Below are 20811 nucleotides of genomic sequence, written 5' to 3'. Positions count from 1 at the left end.
TCGCGGGGAGTAGGGGAGAGAGGGAAAAATTGTTGAGGATTTGGCTTCTCAGGTTTTTTGTGTTTCTTTGGTGCGGGGGACACGTTTTGGGAACTTTCCGAGGTAACTCCCAATCTCTCAGTCTTCCCCACCTCCAGGAATCTCTTCACGACGTCTCTTTGGAGCCCTAATGATAATCATAGTGAACCCCAAACATATCAGAACATGAAATAAACAATGGATAACTCTGCTGCTGCGTCGACGTTCCTGACTGACAGCTTAGAGCTGGAGCTGGGGACAGAATGGTGCAAACCCCCTTGCTTTTCTTGTGCTGTTGACAACAGAGGAGGAAAAAATTTTTCTGGCGAGTCCTACCTTTGCAGTGGAGCCCTTAAGCGGTAGGTAAAAACCGAAGACTTTTTCCTTCATTAGGTTATTCATCAGTTTGTTAGGAATGTTATTTATTTATCGTTTCAGTCCATTAAACTTTGGTGTTCACCAGGCGTGTTTTGTAAATCAGCTTAGAATATCATAAAGGTACAAATTATTAATAATATTAGTTCTCTTGTTGGTTTCCTGGTTAGAGCATACCCAAAAGTATTTTGGGTATGAAGGAGAACTTCCTTGGTAACTGATGTTCTCATACCTCACTGCTACCTCAGCTTTGGCTAGGGAGCTGGGCAGTAATTACCTTTTTACATAAATTGAATTCTTAACTATCTGAGCTTTTTGAAATGGTATTTCCTTCTAAAGAGTGTGATAATATTCTAGAGATTTTCAGTAATTTTTAAGTAAAACATATACACTTTTTGGTGCCCCATTCCGTCTAATCCTATGTATCTATATGTATTGAAGTCTTATAGACTTATTTTTGCATTGAGCAGGTATATACATATTGCAATAAAACTGCTATTCTGGAAATATTTTGGCAATACCTGCTGAGGCCATTTCAGTCATACAGAAAACCATTTTTGTTGATTTTATAGCTGTACCTCGTTAGAGACCTTAAATAGAGTACTTAATTTGTTCATGCTATTCTCCAGACATGTCTCAGAGTTGTTTTTAGCTGTTTTTAAAAAATCAGATGTCCCCTCAAATGATGAAATTCTGCAACTGAAGACCACTAGTGCAGACAGGCAAAAGTATGTTCCTTAGAATCCTTTTTGGTTTTTCCCTTAAGTTGCATTGCTCTTTAGTTATACTTTTTTATCATTATGTAGGATTGAAATTTTAATACAGTCTGACTGCAGTAATCCTGAATATGTAAGGTACCAAGGCATTTTTTGACATTTTTTATACATGCCATTTTTAATATGAATTCAAGTAAATGTAAAAAAAGATGTGCTAAATTTTGATACTTAGTATGCTATTTATGAGATTAAATCATAATTTTCATTTCAGATTAATTTTAAATCTTGATCCTTTACCAACTAATTTTGAAGAAGATACAGTGGAAATATTTGGCATTCAGTGGGTTACTGAAACAGCATTAGTGAATTCATCTAGAGAGCTCTTTCATTTATTCAGGTATTTATTTTTAAAACTTCCTATGAGTGTAGGTGCTGTTTAGTGTTTTAAGTTACGTTGTTGGGTGGTTTCTAATGCTGATATTACAAAAGCATCAGTAGGAGTGTGCTTGTTGCTCACTTGATTGTCAACAACAGTAACAAAAATCAAGCGGTAATGGCTGATGGAGTAATGGTTTTAATGAGTTGTTTTTTATTGATTTTTAGAATCTTTATTCTTTGCATTTGGCATTATGTATTGAAGACAAATATTCAAGGCAAGGCTTTGAACTATATTGTAATTTTAGAAGAAAATTAAAATATTTTTGTTGCTTAATAGGCATAGTCTTTCAAAAATCTTTAGAGAATATATTTCTCCAAATATATCTTAGACCGTGTAATAGAAATATTAATTCTCTATTTGGACATCTAAAAAATTTTAATGAAAATTTTCAGACACACACAAAAGTAGAGAGAACAGCAAAATTAACCTCTACATATCCACTCTCAGAGTAAACGTCAAGATGTTACCACATTTCCTTCATCTGTCCTGTCCCCTCTTCTTTTGGTTTAAGTATGTGTAAGCATATTCCAGTCATCATGTCATCTCACCCTTAAAACTTCAGTATGCATTTCTTAAAAATATGGACTTTTATTTTTTTAAACATAACCACTATGGCATTATCATAATTAACAAAATTAAATTAGTTCTTCATTATCATTTAAGGCACAGTCAATATTCATATTTTAGATAATTTTGGTTTTTTTCACTCTGTTGCCCCAGGCTAAAGTGCCATGGCATCAGCCTAGCTCACAGCAACCTCAAACTCTTGGGCTCAAGTGATCCTCCTGCCTCAGCCTCCCAAAGAGCTGGGACTACAGGCTCATGCCACCCCACCTGACTAATTTTTTCTATTTTTAGTAGAGATGGGACTCCACCCACTCTTGCTCAGGCTTATCTCAAATGCCTGAGCTCAAGTGCCTGATCCTCCCACCTGGGCCTCCTGGAGTGTTAGGATTACAGGCATGAGCCACCTCACCCAGCCAGATTTTAGATAATTTTGAATTGGAGTCAGTTGTTGAATGCAGATTATTAAAAAACACATTAAAAATGTATATGTGGTATATTTAAATGACAATGGAGAGGTGGAAGGTGTTCTCTCATCATCATCCCCTGAAACTTTACCAAGAGACTTTGCTGTCTCTGTGCCATGTTATGTTTCATTGGGAGGACAGGATGAGCGATACTCTGTAATCCTTAACATTACAGAATGAGTGAGTTTCTCTCTGGGACATAGGTCATGAATACCGGCCAATCTTTAAAGAGTTTAAAGGCAACTGGGAATAAGGCAAGATTACTATAAGAAATTAAGATGGAACATCCTAAGTATAGCTTTCTCTATTCTAGCCTACATTATTTCATATCTGAACTTATATTGTATAACTACATGATATAATTTAAGATATCATTACATAACTTAAAATGTTTTATGTATCTTAATTAATAAGCTATAAATAGTATCTTGTTGATGGTGAACTCTATAATGTGTGAAATAATTTTTGAGATATATGCAGCTTTTAATAGATATTTTTGGAAGATCAAAGATATATTTTATCTTCTCTCAAAGTTTTTACTACCTGAACCTTATCCTTTAATAAATATTCACAAAGTATCAGTCATCAACAAATAAGAGGTATTAAAGCTATGTAATAGATTTGGAAACATTATCCATGTAATTCTTACATGCTTTAACATATACTAATATTAACTCTCATCTTATATTTTTAAATTAGGCAACAACTGTACAACTTAGAAACCTTGTTACAGGCCAACTGTGATTTTGGTAAGTTTAAAATGTGTTTAATGGCAAAAAGCCTGCTACTTCATTACAGTGAATTGCATGTGGGTCCATGATGGTGTAATTACGATATAATAATATGGAGGAACTGTTAGGCCAGTTCACAATGTAGCATATTTCAAATTCAGAACAAGTATGACTTTTAAATTTCATTGTAGCTAAGATTTATAGGTAAAACTGTAGATCTTAAAGGTGAAAGCGACTTAAGGAAGCTAAACTTCTCTGAAGTGAATTGATACTTCCCTTTGGAGTTGAGAGTGGAATGGAGAACTCAAACTAGAAATAGAAAGTGTTAGACCTCATGCTGTCTTCTTGATCTTCTTTTCTGCTTTCTGCTTTTTTGTTTGTTTGCTTTTGGCACTTCATAGATTACCAGTTTTTCAGAGATTGATATAGTTAAGGTAGTGAAGTAAATTGAAGGGCAGTGTGTTTTAATGTAGGCTAGCTGCTTCTTTTTAGCAGTTTTAGGGCATTGTAATATTTAGAATCATGGCCTTGTGGTCAGCCTGGGTTCCAAAGCTAGCTGATTGTGGGCCTCACACCAATCAATAGTTCCTACCTTGTTGAGTTCTGGAGGATTAAATTCCATAATGCTTATTAAGTACTGAACCCATTGTCTGTTGTTAGTGATGCCTGGCAACCAAAGACCACCTGGAACACATTTTTGATCACACAGGTTTATTAGCTTAGCAAAACAAGAGAAAATAGAGGAGCATTTGGGGCTTCTCGATAAAAGGGAGTAGGAAGGGGCTTGTGATAGGATTTGAGCTTGTGCTGGCTGCTTTTGGGTAGGGTTTAAAGGAGCTAAAGCTTTATTCTGGATTGGATGCTATTAAGAAGCAGGAGCAATTTGGTGATTGAGTATTTCAGTTTTTATCTAGAAGGTAGGACAAACAAAGGGAAGGTTGGGGGGGTCCTCATTCATAAAGAAGTAATAGTCATGGTAGCTGGAAGAGGAGGGATGTGGGTTTTTTGGATTTGTTTGTTTTGGTTTTGTGTGTGATTACATAGTGCCATGTTTCTGTGTTCAAACATGATTGAAGAGGTTTTGTTTTTGTCTTATTTCACCATAATCATAGAGTGGCTCTGTCTCTTTTTTTATATTTTATGAAAATTGTTTATTTTTAGTAGGGAACATAGAAGCCTAGCTGTTAGTTCTCAGCTGTCAGACTTTTATTTGTCTTGTTTTCTCAGTATGTATTCAGTAAATGTTAAGTATTATTGTTTCATTATCCTTTAAGGGATTCCCTGCTTCATTCGAGGTACCATGCAAGGAGCTGATGATTCATAGAGGAAAAATAAGCTGCTGAAGAGTTTGTAGTTGTGTAGGACAGATAGACATGCAGGCATAGGTCAGCATGGTAGATGAAAAAGTATAATGAGAGGCACATATAAGCTGCTGTGGGAGCCCAGCATTTCATCTATCTATGTGCCCATCATGCCAAATATGGATCTTGAAGGATGGGAAGGAATTAGCTAGGCAAAAGATTAGGGGGATGTTTTTGGGACAGGAAGAGTTCAAAGTGGGAAAAAACTGTATAGACAAAGACATGGAGGCGTATAAAAACATAAAAGTTTAGGGAGCATGGAGTAAATAATAATTATGTATGGTTGGATCAGAGAGTGTGTGAGAATGATGAATTTGGAAAGGATTAAATCACAATTGGCTTTGTAAGCCACACCAGAGTTTGGATTTTATTTTGAAATCTTTGGGAAGCCTCTAAAAGATGATAGTGGAAAGAACAAAAATATCTTTACTACATACAATACTTTAAGTAAATTGGGTTCATGGAAGAGATTTATTAGGCAGGATTATTCCCTGAAACACACTTATTAACCTAAAACCACTGCAATGGACTATTTTTTTAAAATGGTTGTTTGTTACACTGACATTTTGGCTCTTTTTGTTGCTTAAAAAAGCTTTAAGATTTGTTGGCCAAGTTAGCAGTATTAAAAGATTATCCATAGATCAGCTTGTCTCCACCATGCAGCTGTGTCAGGACTTTATTTATTAACTCATGTAGCTAGCCTTTGCCCTCACTCCTCCAGGAAGCCCTTATGCAGCGTCACTTACTGCCAGGTGCATATAGTTCTTGTTCTAGACATTATGCTCTTAGGGTTGATTTCGAGTTGAGGCAGAAGAGCATACATAATAATGTATGTTTTGCTGATATTTGTTCTTAAATATAGCTGTTAGTATTACCCTTTCTCAGATGCTGGTTTTTTTGTTGTTGTTGTTGTTGTTTTTTGTCTCTAGACATTCTATTTGGGTTTTTTAAATGTCTTCCATTTATGTCCTCATGCTTATTTTCATCCATCTTGAATATATGGAGTAAGTGTATAACTGCCATTTTTAACTTTGCTGACTGCTAATTCTTTCATCACTGTCATTTCTGGATCTGTTTGTATTAACTGATTTTTCTCCTGGTTCTGTGATATATTTTTTCTGCTGCTTTGAATATCTAGTAATGTTTTATTGTGAGATGGACATTATGAGTTTTGCATTGCTGCTTTCTGGATTTTCTTGCATTCCTTATACTAGGTGTTAAATTTTGTTATGGCTTATTATTCACCACATGGAATCCAAGGGCTCTTTTTGAGGTTTGTTTTAAATTTTGTTAGGATTTTTTCAAAGCAATCTTTAATCCTAGTCTGGTAAATTAGCCTAGTAAGGCTTCTGAGGATTCTTTCTGGTGCCTGGTGTATTATGAGGTTTTTTCCCATGCTTGCTGGTGAGAACTTAAACTTTTTCCCCGGCTTGTGTAAGCTTTGTAGGGAATTGTTTTCTTGTGCTTTTCTCTGGCCTTGGGTAATTTTTTCTCATGCTTGAATACATCAGTATTTAGTCAAAGTCTCAACAGGGACCTTTTGTACATTTCTAGAGCTCTTATTTTGTGTATCATCTTTCTGCTTTGGTACTTTTGCCCTGCAAATTTACACTTCTCTGAACTCAAATCTCATGTCTCCTCATCTCAGTGAGTTGGGCAGTGTTTGGGCTCTCTTCCCTATACTGCAGCTTGGAAATTGTCTCTAGGTGGAAAGCTGGTACAGTCACAGGGCACACCTCTCTGGGATAGCAGTCTTGTATTGCCTTGTTTCCAGTGCCTGAAAACTTGTTTCATGTTGTTTTTCTGCTTTTCAAGTTTAAGGTGGGACATGGATAAATCTAACCCTTTTTCTCCATCTTGCCTGAATGCAGAAGTTCACAGCAATTATTTTTAAGACAGTACTGCTTTTATGGGCTGAGAATTGTGAAAATGGGTGATGATATGATTTTTTTTTATGGGTGAAATTAAGCCACAAAATGCAGTTTAATATGGAAGTATTTGCATAACTTTATACTTATGTTCCTGTTGGTTTTGCCAAACTAGTGGCCATGTTTGCTCATTTGAATTCAAATTTAGAAATCAGTTTAGTTTTATATTTAACATGGATGAGACTTTATTGCCTATAATTCTCATCACGTTTTCTCTGCTTTTGTTTAGTGATTGTCTCTTACTCATTTTCCCTATGATGGTTATCAGTGTTTTGCACATAATAGCTACCTAGATAATTGTTGCTAATATAAATATTAAAGTAAGTGACGGAAAGATGGCATGGGATGAAATTGGGAGAAAGACAGGAACTACTGAAAGGTCATTCAGGGACTTATAAATCATTATAAGGAGTTTTGATATCATTCTGAATACAATAGGTAGCCTCATGGGTTTTTGACTTGGGGGCAACAGGAATTGATATGCATTTTAAGCAGATTTTGTATTTAGATCATAGGGGGAACAAAAGAGGATGTGGGAAGACCTGTTAAGAGCCCTGTTGCAGTGTTTTAAGAGATTATAAGAAAAATGGATAGTTTCAAAGTATATATGGTTATAAACTTAATAGGACTCCGATGAATTACATATGAGATTAAAGGAAATGGAAGAATTAAGAATAACATAGGCTACTGGTGGCACCATTTAATGAAACAGAGAAAACATGGATAGCATGAACAGGTTTTGGAAGAAATCAAAGTATGTGATATTTGCACTGTCTGAGCAATCCGAGTGTAGCTATATTAATTAGGCAGTTTGACGTGTAGGGTCTAGAGTGCAAAAGAGAAGTGTGGGATATAGATAAATCTTTTGGAGTCATCATCATTTATTAATAAAGGAACTGATGAGCTCATACATGTAGGAAGAGATGTACAGAGAGGAGAGGGCTCAGGACTGAGTCCTGAAGAGATCCCATGTTAGTAGTAGAATTGAGAAGCAGGACCCAATAAAGAAGAGGTAAGAGAAAGGATATATGAAGAAAGAAAAAGAAAGACTGGCAGTCAGTAGTGTCATTGAAGCCAGGTGTAACCAGTGCTACAGTGAAGCAAGTTACTTGAGGACAGATGCTGTCCATTATATCGGGCAACATGAGTTTCACTGGCGTCCTTAATGAGAGTTTTTGAGAAATGGTGTGGGCAAGAACTACATGAGAGTCCAAGGAAAAGTTACAAGATTGAGAATTGCTAATGGTATGGCTTGCAAATTTTTTTGTTCACTGCCCACTGATAATTATTTAAACTGAGTTAACATTGTTTTGGTTTCAGGGAAGATACCAAACCTACACTGCAAAGCAGACAGTATTAGGCAGCAATGTGTAACATTTCTCCATTATGTTAAAGTTTTCATCTTCAGGTAAGAAGTCAGATGAGTATTTTGATTACTGTATGAATTTCTATTTGTATATTCATCCAGAATCTGGTTGTTTATTTTATCTAATTACTTTTTAGGTACCTGAAAGTACAAAATGATGAGGGTCATGTTCCTGTCCATCCCTATGAGGCTTTGGAGAATCAACTTCCCTCAGTGTTGGTTGATGAGCTTCGTGGGTTACTCTTGTATATTGGACATCTATCTGAACTTCCCAGTATTAATATAGGAGCATTTGTAAATCAAAACCAGATTAAGGTTTGCCTTGTTCCATTTAATTTTTAAATTATTGGCTTCTCTCCACGAGGAGAAAAATTTCTCTCATTCATGCAAGAATGAGAGAAATTGGTCAAAGAGTGAAGCTCTGGAACCTAACTGTCCTGAGTTAAAATTCTTGCCTTTCTTGCCTTTTTTTAATTATGCACTTTTAGGCAAGTGACATCTCTTGCTTTAATCTCTGTGTGTGTATAAGTCATATAAATTCCTAGAGTTATTGAATTAAATGAGTTAATATGCATAAAGTTCTTAAAATAGTATCCACTGAATCAATAGCTATTCTCTTTTGATTTGTGATAGAGTAGATGTTTAAAAGTTTTAAAGCAAATAAAATAACCTTTATTTTCTAAAATTTGTATCATCTTTCTCATTGATAAAGGTTTAGACATCTGTGGTTTATATATTAAAGTAAGATTCAAAAGGATCAACTTATAAAAAATATACTTTCATAACCACATCATTATATTTATTCTGACTTTTGAAACCTTTTTGGAATGTGATTTAGATTGTTTTGACTATGTGCTTTTTTTCCTAGCTGTGATAATCATTCCGTCTGAAGTTTGATTTTTAAAAATTTGTATTGGTAGCATGGTTGAGCTTATAAATAATAATGGCCTAACAGATTCTCTGTATGGAAATAGGAGCTACATGAATGACAAATTATGATAATTCACAATAAGATTCCCTGAACTCTCAACCCCTTCCATTATATTTGACATCACCAATTGGAATAACATTCAGTTTTTATGAATGTATTTTTATTAAAATATAAAGTACAATTAAATGTTTATATATTTCTGTGAAATTTAACAAAAACAAAAAATTGACTTTTTAATCAGAGATCAATATATGTAGTAATAAAAATAAAGTTCTAACTGAATTCACAAGTTGTGTCTAATCCATAGAAAGAAAATAGATAATTGCTTTTCATTATATCATTTAATAAAGATTCATGGGTAGATTGTAAGGGAAGGGATATATTTCTTTCTTTCCAATGTCTGTAAATTGGACTGGTTTTTATTTTCTAGATATCCATCAAATGCATAAGAAAATAAAAATGAATAATTTATCAAGCAGCAGAAATAAAAATTTGTGCACAAGGGTCCTTAAACTAGGTTTTGCCTTTCATAAGCTTTTTAATTAGGCAGACTTAAAAAGATAGGTTATTTGAAGCTAAGAAGACTGAACTTTTAAAACAGGGTTACTTACAATCTTCAATAAATAATAAGATTGCAGTAAAATACTATTTTTTGAAACAACAAAAAAAATAAGCATCTTTTAAGACTGTATTTTTTATATTTTATCAATATATATGAAAAGTCTCGTTATAATTGGTATTTCTTATTGAGCATGTCTTTTATTTTTTAGGAACTCTTCTTATTAGAGATATTTGTTGGATATTATGTATTACAGATAATTTCTTCCATTTATCTTTTCTTTTTTTACCAATTAAGCTAACTTCCCAGGAGATGATTTAAGTTTTTTATGTAGTTATATTTGTCAATTTTTTTTCTGTTTTATCATCTTTGCTGTTTAGAAAAAAATTTTGATTTTTACATTTCTTTCTTTCTTTCTTTCTTTATTTTTTGAGACAGACTCTCGCTCTGTTGCCCAGGCTAGAGTGCCGTGACATCAGCCTAGCTCACAGTAACCTCAAACTCCTGGGCTCAAGCAATCCTCCTGCCTCAGCCTCCCGAGTAGCTGGGACTACAGGCATACACCACCATGCCCGGCTAATTTTTCTATATATATTTTTAGCTGTCCATATAATTTCTTTCTATTTTTAGTAGAAATGGGGTCTCGCTCTTGCTCAGGCTGGTCTGGAACTCCTGAGCTAAGACAATCGGCCCGCCTCGGCCTCCCAGAGTGCTAGGATTACAGGCGTGAGCCACCGTGCCTGGCCCTACATTTATTTCTTATTTTCTTATTTATTTCTCTTTTTAAAAATATGCAGTGTGGTAGGAAATCTGACTTTATTTTCTTGCAAATGGATATGTTAATCCTATCTTTCATCAAATGACTCATGCTTTTTCCACTTATTTGAGATGCCATATTATCTATTTCTCTCTTCCCTGTTCCTTTTTTTTTTTTTTTTCCCCCCCGGAGACAGAGTCTCGCTTTGTTACGCTAGCTAGAGTATAGTGGCGTCATCATAGCTCACTGCAACCTCAAACACCTGGGCTCAAGTAATCTAATTTTTTTGTTGTTAAGTAGAGATGGGGTCTCACTCTAGCTCAGGCTGGTCTCAAACCCACGACCTCAATCTGTCTTCCCAGCTTGTCCTCCCAGGGTGGTAGGATTACAGATGTGAGCCATTGTGCCTTTCCTTCTCTCTTCCCTGTTCTTGCTTTTGTTTATTATCTTTTCCTCTGCCAATACTGTTTTATTAGTGTAGCATTTTATGTTGTTTGTGTGCCTGAAAAGGCAAGTTCCCTCTCCATCATTGTTGCTAGTTGTTTTAACGGAACATGTTATGTCATTGTATTTATTTTTATAGTGATGCCACATGTTGACTGGAGAGAGGTTATTGACAACCCAGTACAGCACAGTAGTTAAAAGTACTAATTTTTTTTTTTTTTTTTTTTCTTTTGAGACAGAGTCTTGCTTTGTTGCCCAGGCTAGAGTGAGTGCTGTGACGTCAGCCTAGCTCACAGCAACCTCAAACTCCCGGGCTTAGGAGATCCTACTGCCTCAGCCTCCCAAGTAGCTGGGACTACAGGCATGTGCCACCGTGCCCAGCTAATTTTTTCTATATATATATATTTTAGTTGGCCAGATAATTTCTTTCTATTTTTAGTAGAGACAGGATCTCACTCTTGCTCAGGCTGATCTCGAACTCCTGACCCCGAGCAATCTACCCCCCTCGGCCTCCCAGAGTGCTAGGATTACAGGCGTGAGCCACCGCGCCCGGCCAAAAGCACTAATTTTTGAGTCAGATAGAATTGGATTTGAATCCTAATGCATTAATTGAGAGGTAAATTTCTTTTCTTCTTTTAACTTTCATTTCTTAATGGGGATAATAATAGTGTCTACATGGTAGTCTAAAGTGCTCTCATTAAAATATTTTATAGGAGATTTTGAGTACTTATTACATTAGAAAAGACTGTTCCTGTTTAATTCTAAAACAAAATTATGAAAATAAGTGTTTTAAAAAATTCTCTTACTGCCTTGCAGCTTTAGTAGAATCAGAGGTTGGTTGGAAGGGACCTTTACTATAAAAGTCTATTCAACAGCCCCAAGGTGGGTCTATCTTAAACCAACAGATGAAATTATATCCTGCTTTCAAAGATCTTCAATGAAAGAATCCTCTAATGAACAAGACAAAGGTTTTTCTCTGAGCTTTTGAATAGTGGTAGGTTAATTGGTTCTTTATCCTTGTGTTTATGGAGGAGTGTTGTGACATACTATAAAATACCTAGTAAAGTATTAATGAATTCTCAATCACAGTTGATAATGTCATTCACAGCTTTTCCCACCATCCTGGCATTTATTACATCTTCACTTAGATGTCCATTGGCTGGTATTAGAAATTCTTCACATGCTGGGTGAAAAATTGAGTAAGTTAATGGATTTCTGATTTATGTCTTTTTTTAACCTAAACTTTGATTGCTTTTTAAAGTTATACAAGTAATAAATGCTTTCTGATATTTTTTTAAAAAATCAAATAATAACCAAAAGAAAAAGTGAAAGTTTTATTCCTTTTTTCCAGAGATAACTTTTGGGAACAGCTTAGTTTGTTTATCTTTCCATATTTACTTTCTATCTGTTAATATACATATATAGAAACTCATAGGTAGGATTTTGTTTTTGTTTCTAACCACAGATGATATCACTTAGCAGTTTTTTAGAGATCTGTTTTAGTACATATAGTTCCTCTTTATCCATTTAAGGGCTGCATGTTATGGGTCTATATTTAGCCATTTCTATTTTTGAGAATTAAGTTATCCATTTTTTTGATGTTATAAATAATTTTTCACTGAACATCCTTGTGTATAGATATATATCTTTAATTTATGTTCAGTTATTCTGTAGAGTCTTAGAAGTAGAATGGCACATTACAGTTTGAATAATGTATATGCTGCTCTTTTGCTATATAGTAAAGCCCTACCAATTTATATAATTGACTGTTAGTGTGCCTTTACCTTATACTCTTGCCAGCCAGCAGTGAGTATTTTTAATTATTTTTTTTATTTTTTGCCAACTGATACATGGAAAATTACATTGAATTTCTTTTTTGTTTTATAATTTATTGTTTACCAGTGAAGTTGAACATCTTTACATAATTTTATTGTTTATATTTGCTTTATTAATTACTTGTTCATTATATTTTGCAAATTTGCCTCATTTTTTAGTAGGAATTTATATGGATTATTAATAATCATTTATTTCATATATTGCCCATTCCTGATCTTGCTGTTGCCGTTTTTAAGTTTTATTAACAACCTATCATTTAGGTTGTAAAGATACCACTCCAACAATAATTTTCAATTAATAAATATATATATGTCTATATACTGTTACATATGTACATACACAAAAACATACAAAGATACACACAAATATATAATTTCTTCTCTCATGTGGACTCTGTTTCATATATTTTCTTAGAGTAATATGCATGTTGACTTACTCTAATATAGGTATAAATTTTGGTTATCTGTTACCTTGATTTGCTCTATTTTATGCCACAAAACAATTGCATGTGGTCAGCTTATCAGTATTTGTGAAAAGAATAATGTTTTAAAGACTTCATCATTAATAGAAACGTGGATGCATTTCTGATGTTCCCTCTTTTTTTTAAAGTGATGTTACATTTATGCTTTTCAAATATAGACTTAATTAGGAAAAGAGAAGTTTATTAAGTGCTACTTGGAAGGATTGGAAACTTTTTTAGGTAATATTTATCAGTGGTCATATAGGAATTGTCCTCAAATTCAAATTTTATTTGCAAAACAATTTTTAAAACTGCATGTTTCAGTTTTGTTTTAATTTAAAGGTACAGTCACTTTTCCCTTTCTGAATTAGTAAAATCTCCTATTATTTTAAATAGAATTTATTTTATTACATTTTCAGAACAAGTTATATTTGGTCATCAGTTTATGAATCTGGCAGGTGACAATTTAACCAATATCAGCCTATTTGAAGAACATTGTGAAAGTCTCCTGTGTGATTTAATAAGCCTTTCACTCAACAGGTATGACAAGGTAATGCTTTAAGAGTTTATTTGTATTCTTGATACCTAAAGGCAATATTTGGTCCTTAATGCATATGGTTTAATCCATAAGAATTTAATCTAAAATGGTTTATTTGTTAATTCTCCCAAGTTTATATTTAGTTACTATTGTCTAGGAGCTGAAAAGAAGAAGAATTTTGATTTAAACATTTAAAGCAGGCTGGAATTAGTATTTTGGAACTTTTTTTTTTTCTTTTTAAGAAACTAGTCTTTCCCAAATTATCAAAAATAAATAAAGACAAGATGTTTAGAAAATGACTGAAAGTTTAACTTCTGTTCAAATAGAAAAGGCCAACCCTTTAATAGTCTGTTGTGTTGCTGTTATGTAATGATAAAATAAATGAATACTTAGCTAAAGTTATTTGACAAATAACTTTGAAGGAGGATTTTATTTGCTTGTTTTCAAAAAATATCTGGAATCATATGAATTTGTGTGTTTGCACTAAATTACACTTATAAAATGTTTAATGGAGACTGATTTAAAGGTGCTGCTGAACATGTTCATTTTTAAGTAGTGGAAATTTATAGAATATTGTCACGTATTTCAGATTATAAGCATGAACCCTGCTTGTCAAAAATCGAGATTTAGGAGAATCAAGTTTTATAATTTTTTAAAATTTAGATCATTTTATGCATTGATTATCTATCTTTTAAATTCAGTGTGTATGTTTACAGTTGAAGTAATAGTGGATTAACCAGATGTGATACAAAAATTTGTTTTTTATAATTAAACAAAATGTGTATATTTATTGTATACAGCACGATATATGCATACATTATAGAATGGCTGAATAGAGCTAATGAATATATACATTATCTCACATTGTTACCATTTTTTTTGTGGTAACACTTAAAATCTACTCTTTTAGTGATTTTCAAGAATACATACGATAGTACATTGTTGTTAACTGTAGTCACAGTGTTGTATTTATTCATCTTGTCCAACTGAAATTTTATATCTTTTGACCAACATCTCCTCCCCCATCTCCCTCACAGCCTTTAGTAACCATCATTTTACTCTCTGCTTCTGAGTTTGACTGTTTGAGAGTCTACGTGTAAAGTGAGATCATGTGGTATTAATATTTGTCTTTGTGTGCCTGGCTTATTTCACATAACATAATAATCTCCAGGTTCATCCATGTTGTTGCAAATGACAGGATTTCCTTCTTTTTAAGACTGAATAGTATGGTCATGCACTGCATAACAACATTTTGGTCAATGATGGATCACATATACAAGGTGGTTTTACCATAAAGCCTGGATATGTAGTAGCTAAAAATGTTTAAGTACACTCTGTGGTATTCACACAAGGATGAAATCACTGACAATGCATTTCTCCAAAAACATCCCATCGCTAAATGATACATGACTATATTCCATTATGTATATATATTAAATATTCTTTACCCATTCATCCGTTGATGGTCATTTCAGTTGATTCCATACCTTAGATATTGTGAATAATGCTGCAGTGAACATGGGAGTGCAGATACCTCTTCAACATACTGATTTCATTTTTTTTTTTTTTTTACATATAGTGGGATTGCTGGATCATATGGTAGTTCTATTTTTAATTTTTTGAGGACTGTCCATAGTGTTTTATGGAATGGCTGTAATAATTTTCATTCTTACCAGTAGCGTGCAAGGATTTTCTTTTGTCCACATCCTTGCCAGCACTTGTTGTCTTTTGTCCTTTTGATAGTAGCCTTTCTAACAGGTGTGAGGGGATATCTCATCAAGTTTTAATTTGCATTTCCATGATGATTAGTGATGTTGACCATTTGTCACCTACCTGTTGGCCATTTGTATGTTTTCTTTTAAGAAGTGTCTATTCAGGTCCTTTGTCCATTTTTTAATTGGGCTATTTGTTTTCTTGCTATTGAGTTATTGGAGTTCCTTATATATTTTAGATATTAACCCCTTATCAGATTATGTGTTTGCAAATATTTTTTTGCATTCTTCTGTAGGTTTTCTCTTCATTTTGTTGATTGTTTTCTTTGCTGTGAAAATTGTTTCCTTTTTAGTTCGGTATAATCCCATTTGTCTGTTTTTACTTTTGTTGCCTATGCTTTTGGGGTCATATCTAAGAAATCATGGCCTGTGCCAATGTCATGTAGCTTTCCCCCATGTTTTCTTCTACTGGTTTTATGGCTTCAGGTCTTATTTAAGTCTTTAATTTATTTTGAGTTGTATATGGTGTGGGATAAGGGTCTAAATTCATTATTCTGTGTGTGGATATCCAGTTGTCTGAACACTATTGAAGAAACTACTTACTTGTCCATTGTGTGTTGTTATCACCTTTGTTGAAAATCCATTGACCATAAATGCATGGATTTGTTTCTAGGCTTTTTGTTCTGGTGTCAGTTTTTATGCCAGTACCATAGTATTTTGATTATTATGGCTTTGTAATATATTTTGAAGTCAGGTAGTGGTAATGCCTCTAATTTTGTTCTTTTTGCTAAAGATCGTTTTGGCTATTCAGGGTCTTTTATGGTTCCATACAAATTTTAGGCTTTTTTTTTTTTCTACTTCTGTAAAAAAATGTCATTTAAATTTTAGTAGGGATTACATTGAATCTGTTGATCATTTTGGGTAGTATGGACATTTTAGCAATGTTAATTCTTCCAGTACATGAACACAGGATATCTTTCTATTTATTTGTATCCTCAATTTTTTTTTTTTTATCAGTGGGTTATATTTTTCCGTGTACAAGGTTTTTCACCTACTTGGTTACATTTATCTCTAAGTATTTTTTTTTTTTGTAGCTATGTATTAAGAGTGGGATTGTTTTCTTTATTTCTTTTTTGGATAGTTTATTATTTTATAAAAATGGTACTGTATTTTGTATATCGATTTTGTATCATGCAACTTTAGTGAGTTTCTTTATTCTAATAATTTTTTGGTGGAGTCTTTAGTGTTTTCTATGTATAAGATCATGTCATCTGCATATAGTGACAATTGAACATCTTCCTTTCCCATTTAGATTCTTTTTTTTTTTGCCTAATTGCTCTGGCTAGGACTTCTAACAGTTCATTTTTAACCATGTATTATGTTCAAATGTATATATAACATTCATAAAATATTGACTACATTATGAATTTCAGAAGTGTGGCAATATTTGCAAATATAGTGTACATTCTCTGCATCATCTAAGACTATTGACATTTTGTTACAAAATGGTAAATAATTTGGAAATTATTTCATTTTTATAAATCCCTAAATTATATATATTCTATCTTGTAAGAATTTTTACTGTGCTTTACAGTGAATCAAAATTTCTTTTCATTTTTTTTTTTCTTTGCTTTTTACCATTTTTTCGAGAAATAATCTTGCTCTCTTGCCCAGGCTGGAGTGCAGTGGCATAATCATAGCTTACTGTAAACTTGAAATCCTGGGCTCAAGTGATCCTCCTGCCTCAGCCTCCCTAGTCACTGGGACTACTGGCATGCACCACCATGCCTGGCTAATTTTTTTATTTTTTGTAGAAAGGGGTCTTGCTATATTGTCCACACTGTTCTTTAGCTCCTGGCCTCAATTTATCCTCATCTCTTGGCCTCTGAAAGTGCTGAGATTGCAGACATAGAGCCTCCATGCCCAGATCAAAATTTATCTTCTAATCTTTTCATTAGGAGTCTTTTTTGTTGTTGTTGTAGGTGGATTAGGTCAAGAAGAGCAAACCATGGCCCCAAGGCCAAATCTAGCTTACCACCTGTTTTTGTAAGTAACATTTTACTTGAACACAGCTCTGTCTATTTTCTTATCTGTTGTTTGTGGCTGCTGTTTGTGCTAAAATGGCAGACTTAAATAGTTGTGACAGAGACTGTATTGCAACAAAATCTTAAATATTTGCTATCTAGCTCTTTACAGGAAAAGTTTACTGACCACTGGACTAGATGATTAAAGCAGAGGTTTTTTGTTTTGTTTTATCTTGTTTTTTGTTTTTATTAGTTGAAAATCAAATTCATTCTGAACTTTTGGTTTAAAATGGAAATTTATTTTAAAAGTTAATGAAATGGCACATTTTTCATAAGTAATTTTATCTAAGAATAAATTTTATGTTATCTAAATCATTCTTTTAAAACAATTTAGGATATACGTGGCATGTAAAATTCTGTTCTCTTATAAATAACTTGTTTTGTTTCTTTGCCACAGGTTAGGCCTTCTGAATCATTAATGAGTCATCATTGCCCATGTCTATGCATTAAAGAATTATGGGTTCTACTCATTCATCTTCTAGACTACAGAAGTAAATGGTCTTTCTCAGAAGTAAGTTGGAAAATAGATGCGTTAGTTGTTGTTACTAACTTTTATGTTGAATTTATCTAGTGGTTTGGACCAAGAAAAATCTTAATAACTTCGTTCATTATAATAAGTCAATAACAACCACCAAACAGAGCAATAACAGAGTACTGAATACTTACTTTATTTTTTAACCCTGTTTATATATTGATTGATTAATTGAGATAGGATCTCACTGGTTGCCTGAGCTATAGTGCAGAGGCACCATCATGCTCACTGCAACCTCAAATTCCTGGGTTCAAGTGATCCTCCTTCCTCAGCCTTCTGAATAGCTGGAACTACAGGTGTATGCCATTTTGCTGGTTAATGTTTTTTATTTCTTGTGGAGATGGGGTCTTGCTCTGTTACCCAGGCTGGTCTTGAGCTCCTGGGCTCAAATGATCCTCCTGCCTTGGCTTCCCAAAATGCTACAGGCTTGAGCAACTACGCCGAGCCAACCCTATTTATTTTTAACCCCAAGTTAGTAATATGAAAAATCTAGGAGAAGTAGAAGATTTGACTCTTATTTTCTTAAGTTTATTTTGTTCTTAACAGGAACCTTTTAGGCCAAATATTTAATACCCTCTAGTAATCCAGAAAACATTTTATTCAGGAATATGGCAGATTTAGAAGATTTGGGGATAAATAAAACATAGGTTTCTATTTCTCAGTTTTACAGCATATTTTAAAGGAGGAGGAAAAAAAGCACAAAGGGGAAGATGGGAGATTTTCTTTCACCTCATTCTCAGTTGAGTCTTTAGAACAGGGCTTTATTTTATTTCAAGTGTTGTAGATTATTGAAAAAGAGAAATATCCATAGGCAGAAGTAAGTGTGAACAATCCATTGTGAAGTAATACTAACAATTTTTTATAGTATATGAAAAAGTAATTTTAATTTTTCATTTTCTTTTTTTAATTTCCCAGTTTTCTATAATTAGGGATTTGAGTGCTGCTATCTAATTTTAATAACAACTATATTTTTGCAGGTTTACAAGCACTGTATTTATGTTTTAGTGGCAAATAAGTATAAATTTTATCAGCAAATAAGTATAAATTTAATGTACTTTTGCTTATTATCACGTAAGAATTTTTTTCTCCTGGCATTTTGGTTTGTCAAAAGTAGATTTCAGCTTTCTGTAATGAGATTTAAATGTTAAAAAGTCTCAGTGACTTTTTCCCTTTGATCATTTGCTAGTTTTAAAAGTTTTGTTGACATGGCCATGGCAAACATTAATTTTTTTCATTTTCTACAAACTTACTTAATTGTAGGCATTTTGTATTTCTTTAGAATTGTTCTTGGTTTATAAAGCGCAGTCTTGAAGTATAAACTACATATAGGTAATGTAGACATGTTCATCCTGTTGCCAGTTGTCCTTTTTTAGATTTGTAAGCAGAAAAATGGGTACAATTTAAGATATTAAATTATATACATTTGCAGAGTAATATGTACTATTTAACCTAAGTGACATACATGCTCTTCATTTTATGTGATAACTATACTTATCTTAAAATAATGAAAGTCTAGTCATTTCATTATTTTAATACAGCTAAAATAAGTTATATTATTCACAAATTTTGAGGCCTATTTTATTTTGACAGTCAAATTAGGAGTTTCCATTTCTGAGAGTAAGACAATTTGAACTTCTTGCTAAAAATAGTCTAATCATCCTCGATACTCTATAATAAGCATTTTAAATGTGTCAGTAAGCTGGTAGAAAATAAGAAGTACTGAGACCAAATACTAAATGCAGTTGGGAACTCAGAAGAGCTGAACATCGAAACTTCCTCATATCCTAATAGGTAGTTGCTGAACTGTGTAAACTTGAACTTTGGCTTTTAGGCATTATAGGGTACACGAATGGAAGACAAAGTTCAGGGCTGACCCAAGTTGGCAGCCTACTAATAAACCAATTATTCATAAAACTGAGCACTCAAGAAGATGAACTAGAAACTCAAGTAAATTTGTAAGGAAAATTGCCCGTCTTTAACTGTGGTGCTTTGCAGAAGTTTAAGATTGCTTCTATGCATTTATTATTGCAATCCAAGCCCTTATGCGGGTTTATAGGCTGAGTTCATTTAAAATTTCAAGCCATTGACTTACAGGTAGCCAAGAACAACTTGTGGATGAATGCTTAAACCCGTATCTTTCCACAATACCTTCCCACAAAATAAAGAACAGCAAGAGCAAATAAAACTATAATCGACCATTGAACAACATGGGGTTTTGACCCCCACCCCATGCAGTAAAAAACCATTATAACTTTTGACTCCCCAAAAATTAACTACTAATAGCCTACTATTCATCAGAAGCCGTACTGATAACATACATAATTAACACATATTTTGTATGTTGTATGTATTATAGACTATATTCTTACAATAAAGTAAGCTAGAGAAAACAAAATGTTAAGAAAATCATAAGGGAGAGAAAATATATTTACTATTAAAAGTGTGTGTATGGCAGTCTCTGAAGACAGAGTTTCTGGAGAATGAAAAGGCAAAAAGAGAGTTGTAGCTTTTGAAGTATAAATGGGTAAAGGGGACAAAAAATGAAAGCAGAAAATTTAGCGTCTTATAAAACAAAACATCGCCACCACCACCACCACCACCAAAAATAATCAAAGGACTTACACCCACTTTTCCACCGCCACAACCAAACCATCCAAAAAAAAAAGGAAATCCAATAAAGAAATGGGACTTTGGTACATTGTCAAAAGAAACTGCTCCTGAACTAGAAATCCTTTAAATTAGTCCAGATCTACAAAATGAAGAGAATGAAACTACGTAAGCCTTTATGAAGTTACTAGAAGAAAACCGAGAAGAGAATTGATACATTTCAGCTGATGATACCCTCTCTCCAGAAGCAACTATAAAGCAGAAGAAAATTGTAAGATAGCACTGCAGATCGAATTAAAGATGCTTAGGCAACATCTGGGGGTAAAAAAAACCCACCTTGAATGAGGTATTCAAATGTTAAAAACAAACGGACAGAAAACCAGGGA

The 20811-nt window shown here is 33.5% G+C and overlaps 1 protein-coding gene across 1 annotated transcript in view; it reads left to right on the top strand.

Annotated features, from left to right (window-relative positions):
• Positions 1-216: 216 nt before the first annotated feature.
• The window catches only part of MMS22L (MMS22 like, DNA repair protein), a 124733-nt gene continuing 104138 nt past the window's right edge, over positions 217-20811 (top strand). Inside the window, exons 1-8 of the mRNA XM_069488296.1 lie at positions 217-377; positions 1381-1506; positions 3279-3328; positions 7920-8007; positions 8103-8280; positions 11765-11855; positions 13372-13502; positions 17684-17797. Of these exons, the coding sequence (XP_069344397.1) occupies positions 217-377; positions 1381-1506; positions 3279-3328; positions 7920-8007; positions 8103-8280; positions 11765-11855; positions 13372-13502; positions 17684-17797 (939 nt within the window). The remainder of the gene's footprint in view (positions 378-1380; positions 1507-3278; positions 3329-7919; positions 8008-8102; positions 8281-11764; positions 11856-13371; positions 13503-17683; positions 17798-20811) is intronic.

Source organism: Eulemur rufifrons, chromosome 15 (assembly GCF_041146395.1).
Source record: "Eulemur rufifrons isolate Redbay chromosome 15, OSU_ERuf_1, whole genome shotgun sequence".
In the NCBI taxonomy this organism is placed as follows: domain Eukaryota; kingdom Metazoa; phylum Chordata; class Mammalia; order Primates; family Lemuridae; genus Eulemur; species Eulemur rufifrons.
The sequence above is the reverse complement of the archived record's forward strand: the minus strand, read 5'-3'. Positions and strand labels throughout refer to the sequence as shown.